The following is a 23,376-nucleotide window of genomic DNA, read 5'->3' on the forward strand; positions in this document are numbered from 1 at the left end:
TCTGCACACGGTGAGCTCTAAATCCGACTGGAAGGTCACCGGTCAATTCGCAAAGAGCAGCGAAGCTAAAGCCACAACAATAATAATGTCATGCAGTGTATTTGTGGAGGTAATAAACTCGATAGGACATTATTATTATTATTATTATTATAAGTCATTGCTTCTTTCAAGTAAGGATGAAGTGTAACCCTTAAAGAAAAAACAAATGAGTTTCCCATGTTTTTCACATGGGATACATATTTACCACATTTTCTGACGTGATTACATGGGGCAAATATGTAGTAATGTTTTCACATGGGAATCTACATTGGCTTCGCACATAACACCATGAAAATGTTCCAAAACCACATGTTTCCCATGGGCGAAATACATGTTTCAAATTTGCAGAATCACACGTCATGTGGTCACGTGATCACATTAGTTTTAAAAAATGTAAAATAATGGAATAACAAGAAAAGAAAATGAGAAAAACAGAAACAGAAAATAATAAAACAACCCATTCTCCAAATATGAACGTGGGATAATTGCAGCATCCAGATGTTCAAAGCTGACACAGTTACACCCTCCTACTGCACGTCTGCTAAATATTGAGTCGAGGGGGGGGTTGAAAACTTCTGCAATCAGTAATTTATCCTTTTTATTTGTTCCTAATTTAAATAGGTTGGGTTTTTTTTCACTTCGATTTTAAACACCTTTGGGGTTTGACACTCAAAGTTTACATTCGCAGTGATTTAAAGTTGTAAAACAATAAAAGTTGAAGAAGATCCAGTACCTTTTTTTTTTTTTTTTGTATAGTCACTCGAACCTGCTTATCGCATCTCGATGATAAGTCCATTCACTCTGTGAGGTGGGAATAAAAAGTTTCATGGATGGTATAATTCACTTATCAAGAATACCCAGTGCACACTTAATATCTAGCCTTGCAATTGAAAAGGGATAAAGGGTGAGGCATTTCAGCAGTGGCAATATTACATAGTTAACTGGCAGCTATTTCAATAGGCTCTTCGTGATTTGTGCTGAGCCATTTTGCTTCACCCTCTCTCTCCTCAAAGCATAGGGAAATGCAACACTTAATTGAGAGGATTTCCGGAGGCTTTGTTGGGGGAGAGCTATGAGCTAGCTCCCTCTCTCCAGGAGAAATATATTTACAACGCACTCTATCCCCATCTCATTTGTCACTTCAGCCAGGAATAGTGTGTATATTTTCCTTCCCTCTTGACATGCTTTCATTTGCTGGGAGGCAGCAAGTATGCATGCTTCTCTTTAAATGTGTCGTTCATATAATAAAAGGGGACAATGTTTCCATAAATCAGTAGCTGTGGATACATCCAATCACAACTGTCTGTGGTGTTTTCATTGCTTTTTTTTTTTTTTTTTTTTTCCACCCCTAGTAATGGACATGGCTAGTGGTTACAATTATACCTTCAAATGGCTCAAAACTCATAAAATATATAGCTTTCTAAGTATTAATGTACAGGTTGATATGCAGGTTCATTTTTGTTTAGGCTTGGCTTGTTGCTTAGTCAGAATTAATTTTTTTTTTTTAAATTATAAACAGGCAGTAGATATATTCAGAGTTTACAGCCATGCTAGCGGCTCTGTACATCTATACAGGATTATCATTTGTTTTGTTTTAGGCACAAACCAAAATAACTTCATATCAATCCATCCAACTGTTGTTGACACGCTTCTCTCTAAACCCAGGATGTTAACCTGCTGGCGGTGCAGAGGATCACCAGAGTCGGTAGGATCCATCTTCCGGTGACCATGAATGTCTCTGTTTTATGTCAAAACAATCACATAGTTGCTGAAATGTTGCAGTATTGACCAAACTGGTGGAACTACTACGGCTATGAATGGAGATTAAGATCTGCAGCAGGTGTTTGCTGGAACTGTAAAATCTTCAGGTGATACTGTATAAGCTACATACCAAATAAATATTATGTCCTGCGCTCCGATCAAGTGGCAACCAACCATCATCTGATTCTACCCGTTTGGGAACCCGAGGACCCGACACCCTGCACACCCATATCAGAAACCTGTCTGCACCACAGACCTGTCAATCAAAACAGACACGTCATGGCTCCCTTTGAGGCCTAATATATGATTAACAATGGAATTATTTTCAGATGGACCGCCAGAAAACTAATATGAAGGAGTGACTATTGCGAATGAAACCATTATAGCTTTTGGAAAAAAAAATGATTTGACTTTGTATTTCATGAGAAGTTGAATGGGAGTGTGTGGAGCCAGAGCCTTTTTGGAGCCAACCCCTAGCGGCGGCCCTCTGTGGTATTGCACTTAAAGGCACTTTCGCACTAGCCTCACTCCCAGAAGCTACGTGCACTTTTATATAAAGTCCGTGTCTCCAATACGGAAATAAAATGGTCAATTATCGTTTGCCTCCGTGCTCTTTCTTTTCCCCTGTATTTACTGATACTATCGACCGTTAGCCATGTAATAAAGATGAAAATGTCATTAAGACTAATCTTAGAAATGACATGGCAAGTGCCATTTTAAATGTCAGCCTGGATGGAAAGGAAAAAAGGATTTTCCTTCTAAATTTACAGCTGTGTGTTGCAGCTCCTTGTAAACGCACATGGAGCATCACCAGCAGTCAATAGATGTCAACATGACAGTACAGTGTTGTGTGTGGCTGTCACAGATAGTGTCGTGCGGGAACCATAAGGCTGTTTCTCTCTCAGTAGAGTTGTCACTGAGTGCTTCAGTAAACTGACTGAATCAATTGTGTTCAGTGACAGAGCAAACAGCACACAGCTGAATGAGGCTTCTGTTATTTTACTTTATAGAGAGTATCTCCAATGCGCCCCAGAAATATGAAACTAAGTCATTCAGTCAATCCGAACACTTGGCAAACCTATAGCTATAATGTTTCTGAAGATTATTTATTGAATTGAATTGAAAACATTAAACTTGAGAATTATTTTTGCATTCTGACAAAGGTAGAAGTACAGCTTTAGCTGCATGAGACTAAATTAGACACAACACCACTTTGTTGATTGATCATTTGTTTGACGGATAACCAATCTGCTGTAATGTAACAAGCAAAAATGTCAACATTTGATGGGTCCAGGTTTTGAAATCTAAGAACCTGCAGCTTCTCCTAATCTTGATTTACAGTGAATTGATTTTCTTCAGATCTTGAACTTACTATTTATACGTGGGTAAATGACAAAATATTTGTAATCAGTCACAGTTGCTGAAAATATGTAACAAAAAGGGTTACATCTGAATATATTCTTTTAATAATAAACTCAGTGTTATTTTTGTTTTGTTCTCTTATTATTATTTTTTTTAAAGAAAACAGTAAACAGTAAACCCAGCCCTGTTGATAGTTCTATCATCACTCAGCATGGAGTTGACCTGAATATTGATTTAGTTTGAAGTTATGGGGAAATGTTTCCTTTACTGCTTTCAGTTATGATCTACATACTTTTGATTGGTTTTGGTGGTGCTATAAAATCGGGAAAAAAAAACAAAAAAACAATCTTAATTCAAGTTATATTGAAGAACCTTTAATAAAACAAAGTAATTAACGTTGAGTACACTTGTGAGGTTTATTTGACCTAATTCAAATGTATTTTCTAAGACTTTTCAGCTTTATTGTCAAGTTTTAAAACATCGTTAGAAAAGTAATCACAATACATTACTTTGATGAAGTAATTAAAATAAGTACATTGTATATTACATTTTAGGGTAACATTTCAAAGTTACCTTCCCAACACTGACTATGGCAGCTAGATCTTGTTTTCTTAACGATCAAAACATTTTGTCAAATTGGAAACTGGAAAATCCTCGTCGTCAACGGTCGCCATTTTGGCTACGTAGCGGAAGGGGCGGTACCAGGAAGCAATTTTCAACCTGCCGAAATTGGCGCGCGAAGATTGAAGCTACAGCTGGTCCACCAAAAAAAAAAAAAAAAAAGTGTTAAATTTTCACCTGGTATCACTGCGCTGCTGTTTGCGGGTGGATGAGGATGTTTACCGAGTGAGTGAAACTCGGTTCATTTATGAGTAAAATGAGCAAAACAAAGCCGGCGGACGTGTTGGCAAGTTGATGCGTTCAAATGCTGCAGTCATCATTTCCGGTAAGTGCGAAACGGCCGTGTTTGTCAAAAATGCTTGTTAGATGGATAAAAGGATAAAGACTTAGCACTTTGAATGTTAACCGGGGCTTTTTCTTTTTTTTTATTTTTTTGGGGGGGGTGATTGTGCTGCGTTTTTTTTTTTCAAGTTTATTGTAAGATGCTGCTGTAGAAAACTATCCACTGGGCTTGTTTCTAATCTGATTAAATATCATCAATGAAAAAGAAATAAAACATCCTGAAGTACATATTATTTGACGCACGCACCTTTTTAAATGAATAAACCTCCGGTTTAATTCACGCAGACAACATTTCTCGACACTTTTCCGACCCTGAAACAAGTTGAGCGTAAAACTGAATCCTGTCAGCGGCTCATTTCGGAGTTCAGAGAAAAATAATAATAATAATAATAAATAATACCAACATACAGCACTTTTGAGTAAACACCTGCAGAACTTGATGGCATTTTAACTCTCGAGTGTGTTGGTACTGATGTGATTTTTGTGCTGCCATCAGGCTTTAAATACAAAATGTACATTGTGTGCACGGGTTTATTATCTTGGTTTGAGGGAGAGAGCCAAGTGGTGTTGATCTATATGAGCTGAGGCTTTTATGAAGCACTGGGTTTTCCCAGGCAGTCAGGAGGATGTGTTGCTAGGAAACATACCTAGAGATGGGGGGGGGTGGAGAACTGATTTGATGAGAAAGCAGAGTTCCCAGCTTGTTTCAGCTTCTCATGGAAATAACTAAAAAAAAAAAAAAGAGCCACAGGCTTGCTGTCCCAGTAGCAGAATATTGATTTGAACTGGTTAATTAAATCTTTGTAATTTGGTCTTTCTGATCTCGTGTCTATATTTTGGCGTTTCTTCAGAAGTCTCTCTTGTGCATTAGACGGATATTTTTCAAATATTCCAACCTATATGATGTCAAACTCATAACTAAGACTGTACTGAGAGCCTCGAACTGTTTTCATTACTGACTTTTAAATGCGATTGTCGTAGACATCAATTCTTACATCTGATGTTATATAATGTGCCGGAAGCTTCTTGAATTATTCAATGCAGAATATGTTTATTATTGTAGGTACTGTTTTATACATAATGGAATTAGTATTGGTAAGTTGTAAGTGCTTTAAAGTGAAAAAAAAAAAAATCCTTCAGACAGTTAACTTCTAGACACTGAAACATTTTTCATCACTTTCACTTTAAATTCGGACCCCACTGTGTTCCTTGACTTCCGTGAGATTAAAATCAATACACTAATCAGATTCTGGCTGTTGATATATTTTGCCTCCCGAAGAGCTTGCCCACCATAGCTGATGGGTTTTGGCTTATTAGTGACACCGAATCCATCATCTCCAAGGCAATGCTGCCCTCATCTGGAGAATACTGTCAGTGCAGCCTGCCTGCTTCATCTCGCTGCTTAGATGAGTAATTGCCAAAGTGACATAAACCTTTGGCTTGTGTATAATTTTAAGGTCATATTAATAGATTCGACACGAGCTCCCTCCTACATGAAATCTTTGCCCCCAACAAATTGAGGCAGCAGTTATTGAGTGGGTGGTGGATTTTTTTTTTTAATTTTTTTTTTTTTTTAATTAGGATATCCCTGCTGTAAAAAAAAAAGAAATCACATTTCATAATTCTCCCCACGCCGAGTTTATAGCATATTTGTAGCATATTTAGCCTCTCTGCAGCTGACGGTGAGCCCGGCAAAGCTGTGATTTTTGGCCCGAACGGACCAGCAACATCTGATCTCTCCAAGGATGTAATCAGGAGCAGAGGTGTAAATCTGCCCAGTGGAGGAGAGCATTAAGATAATGCAACCTGAGGCAGTGAAGCAGAAGGCCCAGCTGCTTGTATTTCTCTCTCGGTCAGCGGGCTGTCTTCTGGGCTGCCTGCTTAGCTCCCCGAGGCAGACTGTCAGGGCCAAACAGTAATTGGTCTGAGGGGACTACACAGAGAGGAACATCTAATTACCAAGACACGGATTCTCCCAGTTGTGCCGCACAGGTAAACGAATACCTTGACATGCTCACGTGATGATAATAGTTGAAATTTAAGTTGATGCCGGGGACCCAAAGGCCTCTGAAGCTGACTAAATACCTCCCACCAGGAAAAAAAATAAATAATAATATCTAGCTCCCTGTGTTGAATATGGATGATGATGATTTTGTTTGTTACTTTTCTGTATTCTGACAGCAAACATAGTGAACATTGTCTTGGGGCAACCATGGTGCCTGCTTGCGAATGCTCCCAACTCGGAAGTGGGAAGTTCCCAGATAGGAACTTTCCCCATTCCCAGCTGCCGGAATGTGAGACACGTGTAGGATTTTGTGACATCGCAACCAGTCCAATGGTGGTCTAATATTTAACTTGGCGATGAAGAACCTTGAAGCCTCCGGTGCACGTGCTTGATTCATTAACTATGCAGCAGATTAGAAGGCGTCTTGCGTTTAGTCATCACAGTGCAGAAATAAACAACATTTGCATGTTTGCAGTTCTTGAACTTTTATAATAAGGGAGAAGCAGTGAAGGTTAATTTTCAGAGTTTTTATCAAGGTAATTGAAATTTTGTGCTCAAAAGGCATACCAGACACGGTTTATTATTCCGATACTTTTATACATCCCTAAAACATCTTTAACGTTCGATCTTTATATAAAGTTCTATCAAAGGACAGCTCCATTAGATTACATCTGTGATTCTGTTATCACTGTTACTTATTTTGAAATATATTGTTGATCTTTCAAATAATTAGGACGAATTATTATCCAAAGTTAAATGACTTTCTTAGCATCCATATAAATTGTCTTAAAAAAAAAAAGATATAATCTGACATTTGAAGTATTTAATAAGAAAAGAAAAGAAAAGGAAGGACATACTTCTTAATGATACCCATTATTCACTCCCCTTAAGCCCTTGGAATCGGTTGAGGAAAAGTGCAGAGCTCAGCCAGAGATGCAACTATAAATGTTTCTTGCAGTGGATGCCTTTGCCGTCTTGAAGAATAAAGACGTAAAGAGTGTCGAAACGAAAGATGCTCCGAGGCCATCCTCTTACGACGCCTGCCAAGTTTCAGGCCCGTACCCTTCAAGCGTCTTTAATCTCCCGCACACAGTCAGAGCTGCTGGGAGAATTAACTTTCTGCAAAGTATACAGCAAGAGCAGCTTTTATTTCCACATGTTACTCAGCACCCGGGATGCACATTAATTAGCACTAAAAGTCTGCTGTCTGCTTTGCTTTATTCCTCCACTGGGGGGAGTCGCTGAGAGGGACAAGCCCCTGGCTGCACAAAGGGATCATTTTGTTTACACCGTCAAAAAATTAACGACTTTATCTGGGCCTGTCATGATTTTATTGGCCTTTAGTGTGTCTAATAGTCACGTAATTACTTCAAAGCAATAAAGAGTCAGCAGATGTCTAGCGCGTACAACCACACGGCTAAAGCCAAGGCCGTTTGCAGAGAACAAGTGTTATGAACCCTGAGGGCCTTTGTTGATTCCAGCGGGTGTTAATCCCAGTAGTAAAATGTGCTGATACAGGCTGAATGGAGATGCAACAGTATGGCCGTTTCTCCCACTACCTGCAGCAGAGGGTTTGTCTCCGCTCTCAAGCTGACGGGGCCTGCGGTGGCTCGGCCCGACTCTCTGACCTCTCCATGATTGACTTGATCTCCCGAAGAAAAGCTCCCGTGACCTCAAAAAAGCTTGAGGAAACAGGGGATGAAGACAGACATGGCAGGGAAACAATAGATTTCCCCCCCCCCCCACCCACCACCCCACCCTCTCACACACAACAACACACACACACACACACACACACACACACACACACACACACACACACACACACACACACACACACACACACACACACAGTCAGCATGTTTGACTTATTACTTTACAATGACATGGGAGCTTTAGGCAACCTAAAGCTCCCATGTCAGAGCCACATCAGATATCTCTGAGTTTGAGATCATTTAAAAAAAATAATAATAATAATGTTTTATCATTGGCAGCTTTAACACAATAATACGTTTTATTTTTTTTAATTTAACCACAATTAAAAAAAGAAGTCACCGCGACGTCATGATATAATCTAATAAAAATAAAATAAAAGTGCTTATATGTTCGAAAAAAAAAAAACTAAAGTATAATTCATCTATAGAGATAGAAAAATCATTTCTGCAACCACAAAACTTCCCCCATAACATGATGAATATGAAGGCATCATTGCAGTCTCCGCTTGAATCGTTATAGATTCAGATGTCCAGTCAGCAGTCAGCAGTAATTAGCTCTACCGGGTGTTGGACACCTAACAGGTTGTGTTGTTTTCATCTGGGGGTTAAATGCCACTTCTCCCCTGTGGAGCCCATTGCTTGCCGCCGCTGTACAGCCCGTGGTCGGGACAACACCTTGGAGCCAAACAATTACATCAAGGTCATGGAGAGGAGGAATGTTCTGCCGATTAGTGCAGGAGTCCAGCAACAGCCCGCAGAGCCCACTTTTCACGGGGATGACAACAGATCTAAACGCAGGGACGAAGATTCAATTCAAATTCAACATTTATTTGTCCAGTTTTGCGGTGGCCTAAATTCAAACTTCAGAGAGAGACAAATTCATCATAGCACCCCACAGGACGAATTTTTTTTTGGACATAAATGAACTGCATTAAGGAGAAGAAGAAGAAGAAGAAAAAAAAAGCGCATGCGTCATTTATAACGGCATATTTCAAAATAATATATCACATTAAAGCCTCACTAAGTTCCAGACACATTAATTACAACCACTGCCCAATTCCGCAGGACAGGAAATCTCAGAAGAACGTCTGTCTGTGGAAGTTTGTGCATTTTTCACCACTTAATGGGAAAGAGCCTTTCCACGTCTCGTCCACCTTCCCCTCACGCGAAACTCGGACCGTTTGCCTGCTATAGGGGTCGGCTGGACTCCACCAGGACTGGCGTAGCCCCTCTAAGCAAATACATCAAAATAAAATTAGTGTTGTTGCAAATTATTATTTCTCCGTGCTCCTTGCAGTAGCGCCACGTCCTCACTGTCCAGATATAGACACGGCCCGGATGTTTTGTTTGTTTGTTTGTTTGTTTGTTTGTTTTTTTGCGCTTTAAAGTTAAGTGAGCAAGTTTAAGATAAAGCTCTTGCACTATTTTTCATTTCATTTTAATATTTTAAATCGTAATTAGACGATACAAGTTTCAGATATCTAGGTTTTAAATCACTGTTTATTTACCTAAAACTTGATTACATTTTCCCCCTTTATTTGTAGCATATCCAAAGGTCAATCATGTAAAAGAATGACATCATAACAAATGATCGCTGTTTTTATTTCACACGACAGACAGAACCTAGTTTCTTCGGGAGCCTATTGGGTGTATTTTCTCTCACGAGTCACTTGTTGACACTAAACTTGCGGCACTTGTGAATTGTGTTTATGCCAAACGAATTTCTTTTAGGTAAAGGAGGCCTTTTACAAACTCACACGCGGGTCTTCCTTGTTTGGGTTTGAGGCGGCAATATACACTTTTTTTTTCTTTTTTTAAATCGATGTCTCGTCATGCATTTGAGATATGAATCAGTTCAACCTTCGACCTTGTGGTTTCGATCATGATAAAGATCTAAGATCAAAATAAAATGTATTTGTATTTAGAAATATGTTTATAATCTAAGTTTAGGACACTTAATAATTGATCATATTTACTAAAACATATTTACATACATACAATACAATACATAACTGCACTTTGTATTTATTTGAGTTTTATGTTTGGGGTTTTATCGTTAAAGAGTCTAAAGATCGCCATAACTAACATAAGCCTCTGTGCGTAATTACGCACGGTTATTGATATCGTTAAAAATCAGTAACGTGCCTTAATTTGGATATTCCTTTTTTTTTTTTTTTTTAAATAGCATGAAGCTGAGCATTGCAGTCAAACCCAGTATCGGTGCTCATTGATATGGAGATCTGGGTGAATAAGACGTGGGTGTAGCAAGATAGAAAAGAGGGGTGTGACCATCTCAAAAGTTTTCTTCAATGGGCTACCTGTTGAGGCTCCGGGCGCTGTGCATAAATACTCCTCCCTCTGAGAATACGGTCAGTCCTGAGGGAGAGACACAGAGACGAAATTAGGTTTTGGGAATCTGGTTTACGTGGATTATGAACGCTTTTGGACACCAACCTTCTAACCAGCAGACCAGCCCTATTCAGCACCACAGCGCCCAGGACCTCCTGGACATGGCCGTGTACTGCGATAACTACGGTGTTTACCAACAGAACCTTCACCACCATCACCCTCAGAGGCCGCCGGCTCACCCCTCCACCTACGGCATCGGAGAATACACCTCCCCGTCCACGAACCCGTACCTTTGGCTGAACGGACCGAGCATCAACTCCTCTCCCTATCTTCCCGGGAACAACGGCACGTCCTACATTCAGTCTGGATACGGGTCGAACCAGAGGCAGTTCTTGCCGCCTCCCACCGGGTTTGGTGGGGCAGACTTGGGGTGGCTGTCCATTTCCAGCCAGCAGGAACTCTTCAAGATGGTCCGACCGCCTTACTCCTACTCAGCGCTCATAGCGATGGCCATACAAAACACACAAGACAAAAAGTTGACTCTCAGTCAGATCTATCAATATGTAGCTGACAACTTTCCTTTCTACAAGAAGAGCAAAGCGGGATGGCAGAATTCAATTCGCCACAACTTATCACTGAATGACTGCTTCAAAAAAGTGGCACGGGACGAGGATGACCCCGGTGAGTCTTTGGGTTATTTTGTCAAAATATATATGCGTGTAAAGAGATGGTTTTTTTTTTTTTATTGGACTCTGCTTTAAGAATTTGTTTGAATGATGTGTTATTGAGGCTGTTTTATTCTTGACAAAAGTCTGAAAATTCATGAAAAATGTTGATGAAATAAGTAGGGAACTTTCAATTTAATGCGAAATGTTATTATATTTTTAAAGATGAAAAAAACCAGACAATTGAAATTGTGTACGAAAATAAACTGAAAGTATGTTATCCATATTTAACCCTATGTTTTGGTTGTCATCCAGGTAAGGGGAACTACTGGACTCTGGACCCCAACTGTGAGAAGATGTTCGACAACGGGAACTTCAGGCGGAAGAGAAAGAGGAGAGCTGATATAAACGGAGCAGACAGCAGCGCTCTGCCCGTCAAGTCGGAGGACGGCCCGCACAAGCTCTCCGACACTGCGAGCCTCCTGAGCTCCTCCCCGCCCAGCCTGCACGGATCCCCGGCCTCCACGGAGCCCAAGTCGTCCCCGTCTCCCTCCGCGGAGCACAGCCCGTGTTTCAGCAGCTTCGTGTCCAGCGTGAACTCGCTGCTGGCGGGCAGCGGGTGCAGCGACGGGGCCCGGGGCGGGGAGCGGGACTACGGCTCCGGACATCACGGGGGATTGCCTCAGACCAGAGAGGGCATGTCTGGACTCGGTTCCTACTCGCCCACGTTAATCTCTCCTCTGAACTCTGACAACAACAGAATCAACTATTACACATCCGTACAGAGCCTATCCAACCACTTTAGCGTGAACAACCTCATATACAGCCGGGAAGGAACAGAGGTGTAGAGTGTCTGTTTTGGACTGGTCATCGAAAAAGTCGTTTACCTCTCATTGGTAACCTTCCAATTTCTTACTGTAGCCTACTGTTAATACTTGATACTCATTTCCTGCTTTGGTTGGTCTCACTGTAGTAACTTACTTGCACTGAAACTAAACTGGTGTTTAACACTATAACCCTTCCACCATATATGTCAGTGTATTAGAATGGAGTATAAACTGCTTCTGCTTTGTTATAGTTATCCATATGGTGCAACAGACATGTTTATTTGTAGAAAATTGTTCCAAGTCACAGGGAGATCTGATGGGTGCATATTTTACTTATTTTTTAATACGTATTGTAGCTGCTCGGTTGGACTGACCGTCTTAAAAATAAAGACGACGTCCATGTACAGAAATTATTTTCCTAAGAAGAACCATGACATGTATGTTAGACTGAATTCTGTTTTATGTTTTATTTAAACTCATGTTGATGTTTGAATAAAAGTCATTTATTTTAACTCTATATTTAAGTGTCATTTTCCTTCTTTTGTGTCGTCTAACACCCATGAAGAGAAATAACACACAACTCCACAATGGGGGAGTTGAGACAATGTTTTACATATGTAATTATATTCAATTTAAATGGTCATTTACAAGGCATCTCTCCTATTTGAGTTTTGGTTGAAAATTTCAGTCCTTAAAAATCACTGTCCTATTGAGGGTTGTAGCTGCTTTATAGGATCATTTAACTGGTTCCACATACTTTCAGATCAACTTTATTCTGTGTGTGGTAGTTTTATCATCCCTTGAAAGGCATCAAAAACGTTTAAGAAGTCATTATTTGTTGTTGTACACATTTGCATGCGGAGCCCTTCTCTGATCCGTCTTTCTTTTTTGTAGATTTTCCAGTTAAATCGGCTGTTTAAAATAGTCCTGCGACCCCTCTGCTCTCTCTGTATCTTGCACAGTCTCAGGCCCAAAAAAAGCCCTACAACATTTGTAAATTAGGTCCTTAAATGCTCTATTGTGAGCAAGGGGTAAATAAACCCGTATAAATGCTCCGTAGCCTGTCAGGAAATCTGAAGTCAAGTGGCTGTAAGCAGTAAAGTGTGTAAGACAGAGACATTTTCCGCTTGTCACTTCCAATAGCCCCATTAACAAGCAATCAGACCTTTAACTTACTTTCACGAGGTTCAGAAGTTCAGCTTTTTGTCTGGGCTGGATCTAACTCAGACTGCGTCTGATTCATTTGAACCGATTTCTGAATATTCCACTCGTCTCCCTCTATTCCCAAAGTCTTGTCATGCAAAACGCTTGTTTGTGTGAGACCTTTTTTTTGTACCGCAGACCGCTGTGGAAGAGCATCCGCTGAACAGTTGACAAGAGAGTTCAACAGCATGTAATGTGATTTTGTTGTGCTTGTGACCCAAGAGACACAACAGAAAGCCTGCTGTTGGGAGAAACTATTAAACAGGCCATGCAGAGGAAATGTTCAGGGGATTTAACACCCTGTGTCAGTTTTATTTTCAAACAATATGGATATGCACGGAATCAAAGCCTGTAAATAAAAGGAAACACCTCTTAATTGGTTGATAATTGAATTCACTCAGGCGCTCTGTGGTCTGGAATAAAAGAAAAATTAATTGACAAGACTTTCGTGTCCTTGGTTGGAACACAATGGAAGCTGGCAATTCAAGAGATCCCCCCCTGAGCTCAAATGAAAATATTGAGATCTGAAGATCTGGGAACAAATTATCTCCCGCAGGCCACATTTCACTCTATTATCTGTGGAGCAGGACCCACGGATCAGACAAAGAGGATTTTTGTCATACAGGAACAGGTTCTCACAGTAACAAGTTTTCTGTTGAAATCCTCATCACATACAGTGAATAGAGGACATTCAGAGGCCTTTTAGTTCTTATTACTGTCATCTCTTGATCCTTCAGTTTAGTTTTGAACTTTGTATACTCAGTGTAATTATTAGGACCCAATAATTAAGTAGTATTTAAAAATGTACTTTATCAAGCAGATTTAGAATGTATCTTAGTACACTTAAGTATTTACGCACAATTTTGAGGTACTTTTATTCAAGTATTTTCATTTTATGCTACTTCACATTAATTACATTTTGGAAGCAACTTTTTTTTTTTTTTACTGTACTATATTTATTTAACTTAGTCGCTGTCCAGATTTAAATTACCAGTGCAAAATATAATCAACTAATACATTTATCTGTATTATATATATTGAGTTACCCTGCAGTTTATATAGTAGCTAGACCCCCACCATTTCCAGCTGCAGCATTAATGTTGCGAGATATTCAGACACAATAATCATTATCCAATAATATAATACACTATAGTATGCCGTATATTATGCTGAAATATGCCATTCTGCATATTTGTACAACCACAAGCCTGCATACAAGTAAACGAGTACATCCCCTTGCTTTTCAAATTTGATTCAGCCCTCTCCTTTGTCAGAACTGTAATGCTCCATTGCCCCATGCCTGAAGGGCACATTTACCTGGCCCACATGAATATCAGTCAGGCCACCATGTCTCTGTACTGCCTGCTTCAGGGCCCCTGGCTCCGGGGCTGAAGGCCCAGACCCATGCAGTTGGAATACCTCAGCATAAGGGTGGCCCCAGTCTCCACACATGCCTAGTGGGCTAAACCCATAATGAAGCGTTTCATCCTCAAAGGGTCATCTCTCCAAAGGCGAGGTTGGCTCATAATTGAAGGAGTCAGTGTTTCAGAACTGGATTATTTTAATCCTCTTTCTCTTCATGACACTAGAAACAGTAGAAAGCCATCTAGTTTCAACTATGGAGAGCAGGGACGGTTATTTCATCCATCTACTCAGTTTTACTGACAGAGAACAAATCCAGAGAGAAAAAAAAATTAGCAAATTCATAAATAGAGCTGTTTTGACTTAATTTTGTTATATCCCAGACAGACCAGTTTGGGACCTCGAGGGTTGTTCACAGTAGCCAGTGAGTGACATGAGCTGGAGTGAAGTATCACCGCTGGATAAACTCAGCAAAGTGAGAGACTTGACTCCCATTAGCTGTTAAGCGAGATCACAACTGATAAAAAAGCAACTAAAACAAGATGACTTGCAAACGTCCCTCCCTCCAAAACCTGCTTTTAATTTGCAGATTGTTGCCATGTCATGTGTGCTGTAGACTTGTTTCTAATGGTGTAGAGGCTTAGAGTAACTTTAAGATGCGCTTTGTATGGCAATTTGTTGGTTTGTAAAGCATTCAGGGTTTCAAATAAAAAGATATGTATCGAGCCTAGTAATTCTCCACAGCTCATATAACACTACCTTACAGACAAATCTGGGGTGAAATATGAAAAGGGAGACTGTGCGTCTGACCCCGTTGAAGAACATGATAGCTCAGCCATAGGGGTACTGATTACAGTCTGGGTCTACCCTGAAATTTCACATCTGTTTGTAGCAGTCAGTGGGCATTATAGGGATAATTTCTTATATTACAGCTCAATCTTTTGAGGAAGTTAAATATTTAAGAGAACAATATGATGACAGCTTCTTGGGAAGCAACTATACGGCTGTAAGGATGGGGGGGCACCTCTCTACGCTGCACTTTAAAAGGATTGTGTGTGCAAATGATAGCTGAGGAGAATGTCTATCAATTGGCATGACCTGATTCGGTTTCATCATTCCCCATCCGAGGCCCATAAAAAGCCTAATGTATGGGGCGATAACGGCATGGGATCCCCGCTCTGGATGAGCAGCCATATGGATTATTTTATACAGAACAAGAGTCATTGAGAGCGTATGAAAAATGTGGAGACACCTATTCATGCACCGCTTGTCAAACGCTTCACTTTGTTTTCTTCTTTCTTCTTTGTTTTATTTCCAATTCAGTTTTGAGTGTATTATGTCTACGGCCACCAAATCAACTGAGACTATTAGACTGTTACTTGTCAAGTGATCCAAGTTTCCTGCCATGTGATTGGTTGTTTTTGTCGTACGTATAATTTCTTTAATCGTGTTAAGCTTGATTGTCTCTCCATTCCAGCTGTGGAAACAGGCTCATTTGGAAATTATCGGTGAGCACAGGAAGGGCAGCCACTTCAGAGCCCGCGAGGCTCGCCAGCTAGAGCAACCTGCTGAAAGAGTCAAAGAGATACAAGGATTAACGGACTAGAACGAGGCCCAGTAAATCCACAGCCAGGGCCTGTCTTCACATCGCTCTGTCTGGAAAACCTATCCCCAAAACAATGTAACCTATCCCCCACTCGCTCTATCGCTGGAATATATTTTGACAAAGTCTTTGTTCTCACATTAGGGAACTGTAGGCAGATCATCCTTTATCCGTAACCTTTGTCATAACAAACCATGGCAGTGGTTTTACACAGTGCTGAGAAGCCAGAAAAGAGAGTTCCTGTTTCTAACAAGTTATGGGCCTTGAAGCCAACCTTATGTATCAAAAAAGGAATTCTAATATTTAAAGAAAATATGATTTTATCACAGTGGATTATTTTTAATAACTATATTGTCCAATAATCCCAGTACAGTGAAAGGCTTACTCATAAAACCTTCAGTAAATCTGCAACCATTCATCACCTTCATGAAATTCCAAACCATGACCTTATGAGAACAATATCCAGAGTTCATGGAACATCAATTTCTATGTGCAGTGCAGCAGAACAAATATCTGAGTAACGGCCAATGTGTAATCATTTTAGCTTGGTTCAAGGACCACTTAAAGTCTTGCACATGATAAGGTTGCATTTGACCCGTCGGCACACACACACACACACAAAAACTCACTATGTTGAGTGCTGCGACGTGTGAATAAGTTAAACTACAAAATAAGAAAGAGAAATAACCCTGTGTTTTTAAAAGCTGAACCAAACAGTGTTTGTGTCTGAGGGGAAAATAGCATGTTTGGTGCTGCTGACGCTCTGCAGTGATACCACCCGGCTTGTAACACCTGCATGCTGTCATTACCTGCTCTTCACAGACAGGAAGTGGTGACAGATGACAGAGGAAGTGGCTACCCAGAGGGAATCCATTTTACCCGCTCCAGCCTGGACTTCTGGTGGCCAGACGGAAGTGAGGAGATCATTCGGTACTCAGGGGATCCTCAAAATAGCCACCTCTCTCCCGCTTGTCAGTCACTGTCAGTCGTTATAAAGGAAGCTATCTCTCAGTCTGAACGTTACATCTGATGAAGTTCCTGTTGTTAAAAGACACAGCCCACCTGGAAACACGTCTGTGTTTTGCTGCGAAGACGCTGCAGAAGCAAACAGGGATACGTCTCACGTGTTGTTCGTGAGCTTCACCTGCTCTCGTGTTGCTTTATTCAGCTTCGCTCCTGTGTGATGATGGTGCATCTGCCCCGAGGAATTCGCCGACTGCTCCCTCCCAAAACAGCACTCCCCCGGCCCTTAATGAGACCCCCTGCCTCCTGCCTCTATTATGAGGGATGAATACCAATAGAGAGACAGGAGAGGGGAGACAGACTGAGCCTCAGAGACCTCTGGAGCCCACCCTGGCCTAAACCCTCAAACGCACCCCTGACAGTCAAATAATGAGCCCGATCAACATTTAACCAAGTTTTCACCATGTAAGCTGCAGATGATCTATGGCTGAAGGGTCTAAATGATAGTCTTTCAAAAGGGACAGGCATGCCCCCCACCCTTCAAATTTTCCTTTTGTGTTTACCACTAATCCCGGCCCACACTTCAAGGCCCTAGCTCACTTCTGAGGCAGCTGCTATCATCCTAAAGAGGAGGGAAAGAAAGGCAGCGCTTTTCAACTGCTTTAATCAACAAGATGTAGTCCTATGATAAGCTGATCACCCCCTCCAGAATGTAATTATACCACAATCAGCTATTAACATTGTTACCGTTCACGATAGAGAGACGCCAGGTGCACGAAAATCAACTTGGCTGGTGCAGCAGCAATCCAAGAAACAGAAAAGAGATGCTCATTTGCCAGACAAGTGTTCAAACAAACGTGAGCAAGTGCTGTCTGTTGACTCTGGTATTGGAATCTATCAACCCCAAACAGCTCGTATGTCAACTATAAACACACGACATGCACCGTCTCTGGGGAGACTTCGAGTCTTCAGGCGCACTGCTGCTGCAAAAGCTCCTCTGTTAACACTCTTGAGTTGCGTTCACTGTATCATCATCGCCGCGGCCGCGTTTTGTGACAAAAGCGTTTCCGTGCTGCTGGAGTGCCGTGTAGCTCTAACTCCTGTGATACAGTCAGTTCCCTGTTGTCATGTGATGGCATTCCAGCGCTGTGACATAATCCAGGATGCACATGCACACGTGCACCCATGCATGTTTTCATCTGTGCGTGTGTATCCACTCCACAGTGTCGCTGACAGCACAGCTGAGAGGCTAACATCATCCACAGAAGTGTGTTGACATGCCCCCACTTGACAAAGAGGCCTTTTTTTTTTATTATTATTCAACATGAGAGAAAATAGGTTTTTACAAGCCTGAGATAATCTGAGGCACACAAATCAAAACAGTGACAGGGTACGAGTGCATTTAGACCATGAGGTAGGGAGGTGGGGTGATTATTCTGTGAATTACTGGGTCATTGTCGTGCCCATGGGTTGACTTACATTTATCTTAAGGAGAAAACAGAATAGCGGGGAACAATAAAGAAGGACCAATAACTTTTTATTAACTCGAGACGTAGAATAGAACATTCTGAAATGAACGACCCGGAAACAACGCCAAAGCAATACACCCGCCGGTCCACCAGACAATACCGTCTCAGTGTCACGGTTTTGATTCACCTGAGCGTGAATACTACGCAGTTAGGTGTTTTGTTTTATCCACACAATCACCTCCAGCCTTACACAGATTTCAAAATGTGTGATACTTTTTCAAATCAACTCCATCTCATGTCCTCTATCTACTTTTTTCATCCACGCACGGCTCATGGACACACTGTCATGGTATCCTCTGGTGGACTGACGGGTGTATTACATGCGTTTGCGTGATACTGTGCTGGAAATTACAGTGGATTGAGTCGCACTATGTATCATAATGATCATGTAGCCTGCTGCCAGTCTTGGAGAGGAAAGGCCTTATCTGCAATAAAGAGCTGGTGTTAATTTAGTATAATGTAGCAAAAACTCATATTCATTTTCACGATATCTCAGCCTGTCTTGCTCAGCCATCTTCTGTTGCAAATCAGGCTGATTTGAAGATTCTTGTTTTTCTAAACCCCTATTGCTCTCAGCATGGAACAGCTTTTTAAACGCATGTCACTACGACAAGAAAGCACTGAACAGCTCCTGGATCATTTTTTGTGGCGGCATGCTACATTTTTCTTTAGGTTCCTGTTATACCAGAAAAATGATCATGCTTGTTGCTATAAAACTTTTATATAATCATCCACTCTATCAACCTAATTGACCGTTCATAAAAATGTTGGGAGACACACTTTTTTATTTACTTTAAACTGCCAGGGACCAACTCACTGACAGGGACATCAAGATTGATGGCATACCGTCTTAATTAGTTGGGTCAGGCCTTGGTCAGATAGCTTTGTGCAACTGTCAGTGCCTCTCCCTTTATAAATTGTGTAATTATCTCTTTCATTACACTCGGCTTTCAGGCTACCTGATAGAATTTAAAGAGAGGTGTCACTATCTCTTTTATCTCTTATCATTATGCTAATGGTGCTTGTGACTAGCAGTTAAATCACAATAGGGGGGGGTGGTTAAACAGGAGCTATCAAGGTAGTATGCCAGTCTAGCAGACGATCCCAGTCAGGGACCTGCGTCTGCAGGGCCATGACATGTCTACAGGCCCACAGGGGGATTCAGACCAGGAGGGGAGAGCCACCATGGGACAAATCCTGTAGGGCAAGTCCCCCTGACCTCCATCTGCATATACCTGTGAGCTGTTCAGACGCATCCTCCGGGAGCCATTTGAATGCGATTAGACACTTCACAAATGAGCAGACAGAAGCCGCTTTGTTTGGGTCTACCTCGGGTCTCCTCTGGTGTGGTGGGGCATGTGTGGCCGTAGATTTGTCTAAATCCCCCTTTTTGTCTTGTACCTGTGTTAAGAAGCAGGAGGCTTTGCAGTTAGCATTCAGCAGTGCCAAAATGTGGACCCCATAGCTCTGTAGAAAGAATGTGACGAAGGCGTAGTGACAAGTGGTTAATTTCTATTCTGTTAAATAAGCCAGGCACACTGTACTCTGCGTACATGTCAACACCGGGAGCTTGTATGGGTCACACACTGATGACTAAGTTTACAGCTTGGTGCTTTTGTTTCACTGAATGAACGAACTGTACAGGATGCATATCATCTATCAGTCATTTTACCAAGGAGAAAGTCTTAAAGTATCATGATCATCCATGTCTTAATATACTGAAGTTATCAATTCCTCAGTAGTTATTATTCAATAAAGGAGAGGGCCTACAGTGTGGCTCCACAATGATGACACGCTGTGTAAGTTGAACTGCTTCTACAATTAGATCAGGCCATATGCAATAAATATAATGAGGATGAATCAGATAGTTGTTCTGTTTTTAATGGAGCGTAATGGTATGAGCGCTGACAGCGTAATAGCCCTGGCTCTATTGACTTTTCTCATTACACAGCGGCAGTGGCCTCGTCCAACCACTATATTTAACCACTGCAGGAGCAATCATCTCAGGCCCATATTACTGGACAGCCTTTAATGAACAGCACAGTCATCAGGCGTTTAGATTTAATGAAAAGAGCCACCTGCTAAAGTGCATGGACAGACCTCAGAGACGAGCAAGCGTTTGAAATGATCCTCCGATGAATCATCCTACTCATGGACATAATTGATGCAATCACGTGTTTTTTTTTTGTTGGTTTTTTTTTACAGCTGATGCATGAAAGCGCCCTTGTTTAATTTTTCAGCTGTTAAAATCAGATTGCTTATTGACAGAGCTTTTAATAAATCAATCAAATACAGAATAGAAGAAGCCATGTTATGATATTTTTGTAGATAAGGCTGTCATTGTAACAGCACAAAGCCGTGAGCAGACTGATCAGGTGTACGGTGTTGTTTCTGATTAACAGCCAAACTCATGCCAGAGCTGAGGAGCTGTCAGCGTTCCTGGAAGAAAGAGAGAAGACTGCTCTCACAAACAATGCTTACTGCGTTAGACGACTCTGCCAAAGTCCATATCATATAACCCAACATTTTCCAACAAAGCTCAATCTGCTCATTGACTCTGACACCATTTAATAAGTTTGATTTGGATGAGGAAATAAACGCCTGGCGTAAGTGGGAGAGAGGATTCTCAGGATATTGAAGCGTTGGCACTGGCTCAGAATCGCTAAACAAGCTTTGTGCATTCACTGATTATTTGCATTCACCTAAAATCCCCTTTTCGCTCTCTGGTGTATCTTACAAGGTTATTGTCCTCTTAATATTCCTCTGCCACCGTTGGAGGGAAAAGCACCTGCATGTCAGGCTGGACTCTTATTTACAGTAAACAGCATCAGAGATCCACATGTGAGATGGATCAAAAGTTTTACATACTTAATCATTGTCAGGTGGTCACTGTTGCTAAATTATCCTCAGTGTACAAACTTCTGAGTTGTACTCCAGCTCACAAATTTGGTCACATGAGCCTGAGTTTCTCTCTGACCTCTCGTGTCACTCTCATGAGTCTTTTGCAAAACACAAAATGGTGAAAATGAATGAAAGAGGAATAAAATCAAATAAATAGGTAAACCCCAAAATAGTGTACAAAGATATATGTAATATATACAAAATATAATGTCTTGTTTTGTCACTTCAAACCATAAAGATTTTCACTTTACTATCAAATTAAAAAGAAAAGCGGCAAATTCTGACATTTTAGAAGTAGCCATTTGGTAATTTTGGAAATTACAGCTTGAAAAAGTACATTAATGATTATTCTATGATCATAGTTCTTTTCATATTGATTGACTAAATGATGATGACCAATGACCAATCAATCTAGCTCTAATTGTATTGATGAGAGCACAGAAGGGTTGTCAGATTTGATTCTTGTTTATATCATTTTCATGTAAATGAAAATGCTGATTTTTGTGTTGTTAGGTTAGGTTAGGTAGTTACTTTATTAATCCCCGAGGGGAAATATTTTTTTTTTGTTTTTTTTGTTTGGAGTGTCAGTATAACAGAACCCCAGTGGATCAGTGGCTGTTTGTTTTGTCACTGCTGGTCCACTGCCCTCACAGACAAGGCCTTGTTTTCCACTGTGTACTGGTTGCTTTGTCATACGTGATGGCCGGCTGGTCTTTGAGGCCGTGCCAGCTCCTGAACATTTTGAGCTGATTATTTTGACATCTTATGGCAAGTAGAACCCTCTTCTCAGCGGGTTGTGCTTAAGCACAGCGAAGAAGCATTCCTTTGTTAAGTGTTTGTGTCACACTTAAAGGATTAGAAGGCATTTGAAAAGCACAAGGAATAATGTTTGGAATCACCTACTGAATAGTTTTACCGCTCAGGTTATCCAGGCAATGAACCACAGATTTATTTATGAGGTAAGATTAGCAACTTTGCAAGAATACAGGGAGCAAATAGTCCTCAAATCAAGGTTTGGGCACTGTTCCAGGTGCTAGCAGGGGTTCACTGTATGGTACAGTATGTGTTACCCATATGATATTTTACCCATTTGACAGAATGTACGTTTATGTTCCCATATTTTATAGTTTCTGTCAGGGTCATTTTAAATCCCCTCACCTGTATCTCACGTTTAAATCTTCACATGTAGGCATGTCTGAGTGGAAAGTGGGAAAAGGCACGCTGGGATAAATCACAGTAGACATTTCTACCTCGATGGTTCCCATACATCTCCGATTTTATTGTGTCTTAGGATCCTCTGTCTTTATGCTGCCTTGGTATGGGGAGGTTTTTGGTTTCTGGATGGAGGAAGGACAGGGAACGAGGGCCTCTGCTGGGCAGGTTATGGCACTGATTACTTAAGCATAAATACAAATGACATGAAATAAACAGGAACAAATTTTGAATTGTGCACATCTCCACGTGGGAATTGTTTTTTGTTTGTTTGTTTTTTACTAGCAGTGCTAATAAACGGTAAACTATTTCACATTATAAAGTTAAAACATTTTCTCACTTAAACTCTGCTATCTAGCTATGGAGATCATTTTGGTTTTATTTGTGGACATTTTAAAACTTCTGCTTGCAATCCATGACAGTGGATTGCCAATATTTTTGGGTGTTCATTGCATTTAACATTTCCAAGATCACCTTCTTTTTCTATTAACTCTTTCAGTTACTGTGGATGATTGACAGATCTCAACATGGATAGGAAATACTTGGATATTAACATACCTTAATACAGTTTTATCTGCCCTCTTGTGACGAAAATGGAACATGAATTATGCAAATTTAAAGTTTTTTTTCAATTTTTTTTTCAATGCTTTGAGCACCATATATTAAACTGCATTTACTTCAATTGTGTTTTCACGAGTTTAATGTAAGTTGAGTAAATCAATCTTTAAACACACAAACTGCATTCTGATAAATAGATTGCGTAAAAGATCCTGAGTGAGAGAACTCTAAGTGTCAGTCATGTTCTCCAGTTTCAGCCCTGAATGACTGATCAGCTTTGAATGACTGAGGCGAGATGGACATCACTCAGGGATCCTCAGGGGAAGAAATTCCTCCGAGACTTAGTGTTTTTTCTCGCT

The 23,376-nt window shown here is 40.7% G+C and overlaps 2 protein-coding genes across 2 annotated transcripts in view; both read left to right on the top strand.

Annotated features, from left to right (window-relative positions):
- entpd1 (ectonucleoside triphosphate diphosphohydrolase 1) overlaps window positions 1-23,376 on the top strand; it is a 185,760-nt gene that overhangs the window by 69,678 nt on the left and 92,706 nt on the right. The window lies entirely within an intron of this gene.
- On the top strand, window positions 10,278-11,769 carry foxi1 (forkhead box i1). Its single transcript, XM_069713073.1, has 2 exons — window positions 10,278-10,875; window positions 11,175-11,769. Exons 1-2 carry the CDS (start codon window positions 10,278-10,280, stop codon window positions 11,705-11,707), a joined length of 1,131 nt encoding a protein of 376 aa, XP_069569174.1. The 3' UTR covers window positions 11,708-11,769.

Source organism: Brachyistius frenatus, unplaced genomic scaffold, assembly GCF_029030835.1.
Source record: "Brachyistius frenatus isolate BFR_SWC_R1_liver_20210118 unplaced genomic scaffold, ASM2903083v1 Contig_115, whole genome shotgun sequence".
NCBI lineage: Eukaryota > Metazoa > Chordata > Actinopteri > Embiotocidae > Brachyistius > Brachyistius frenatus.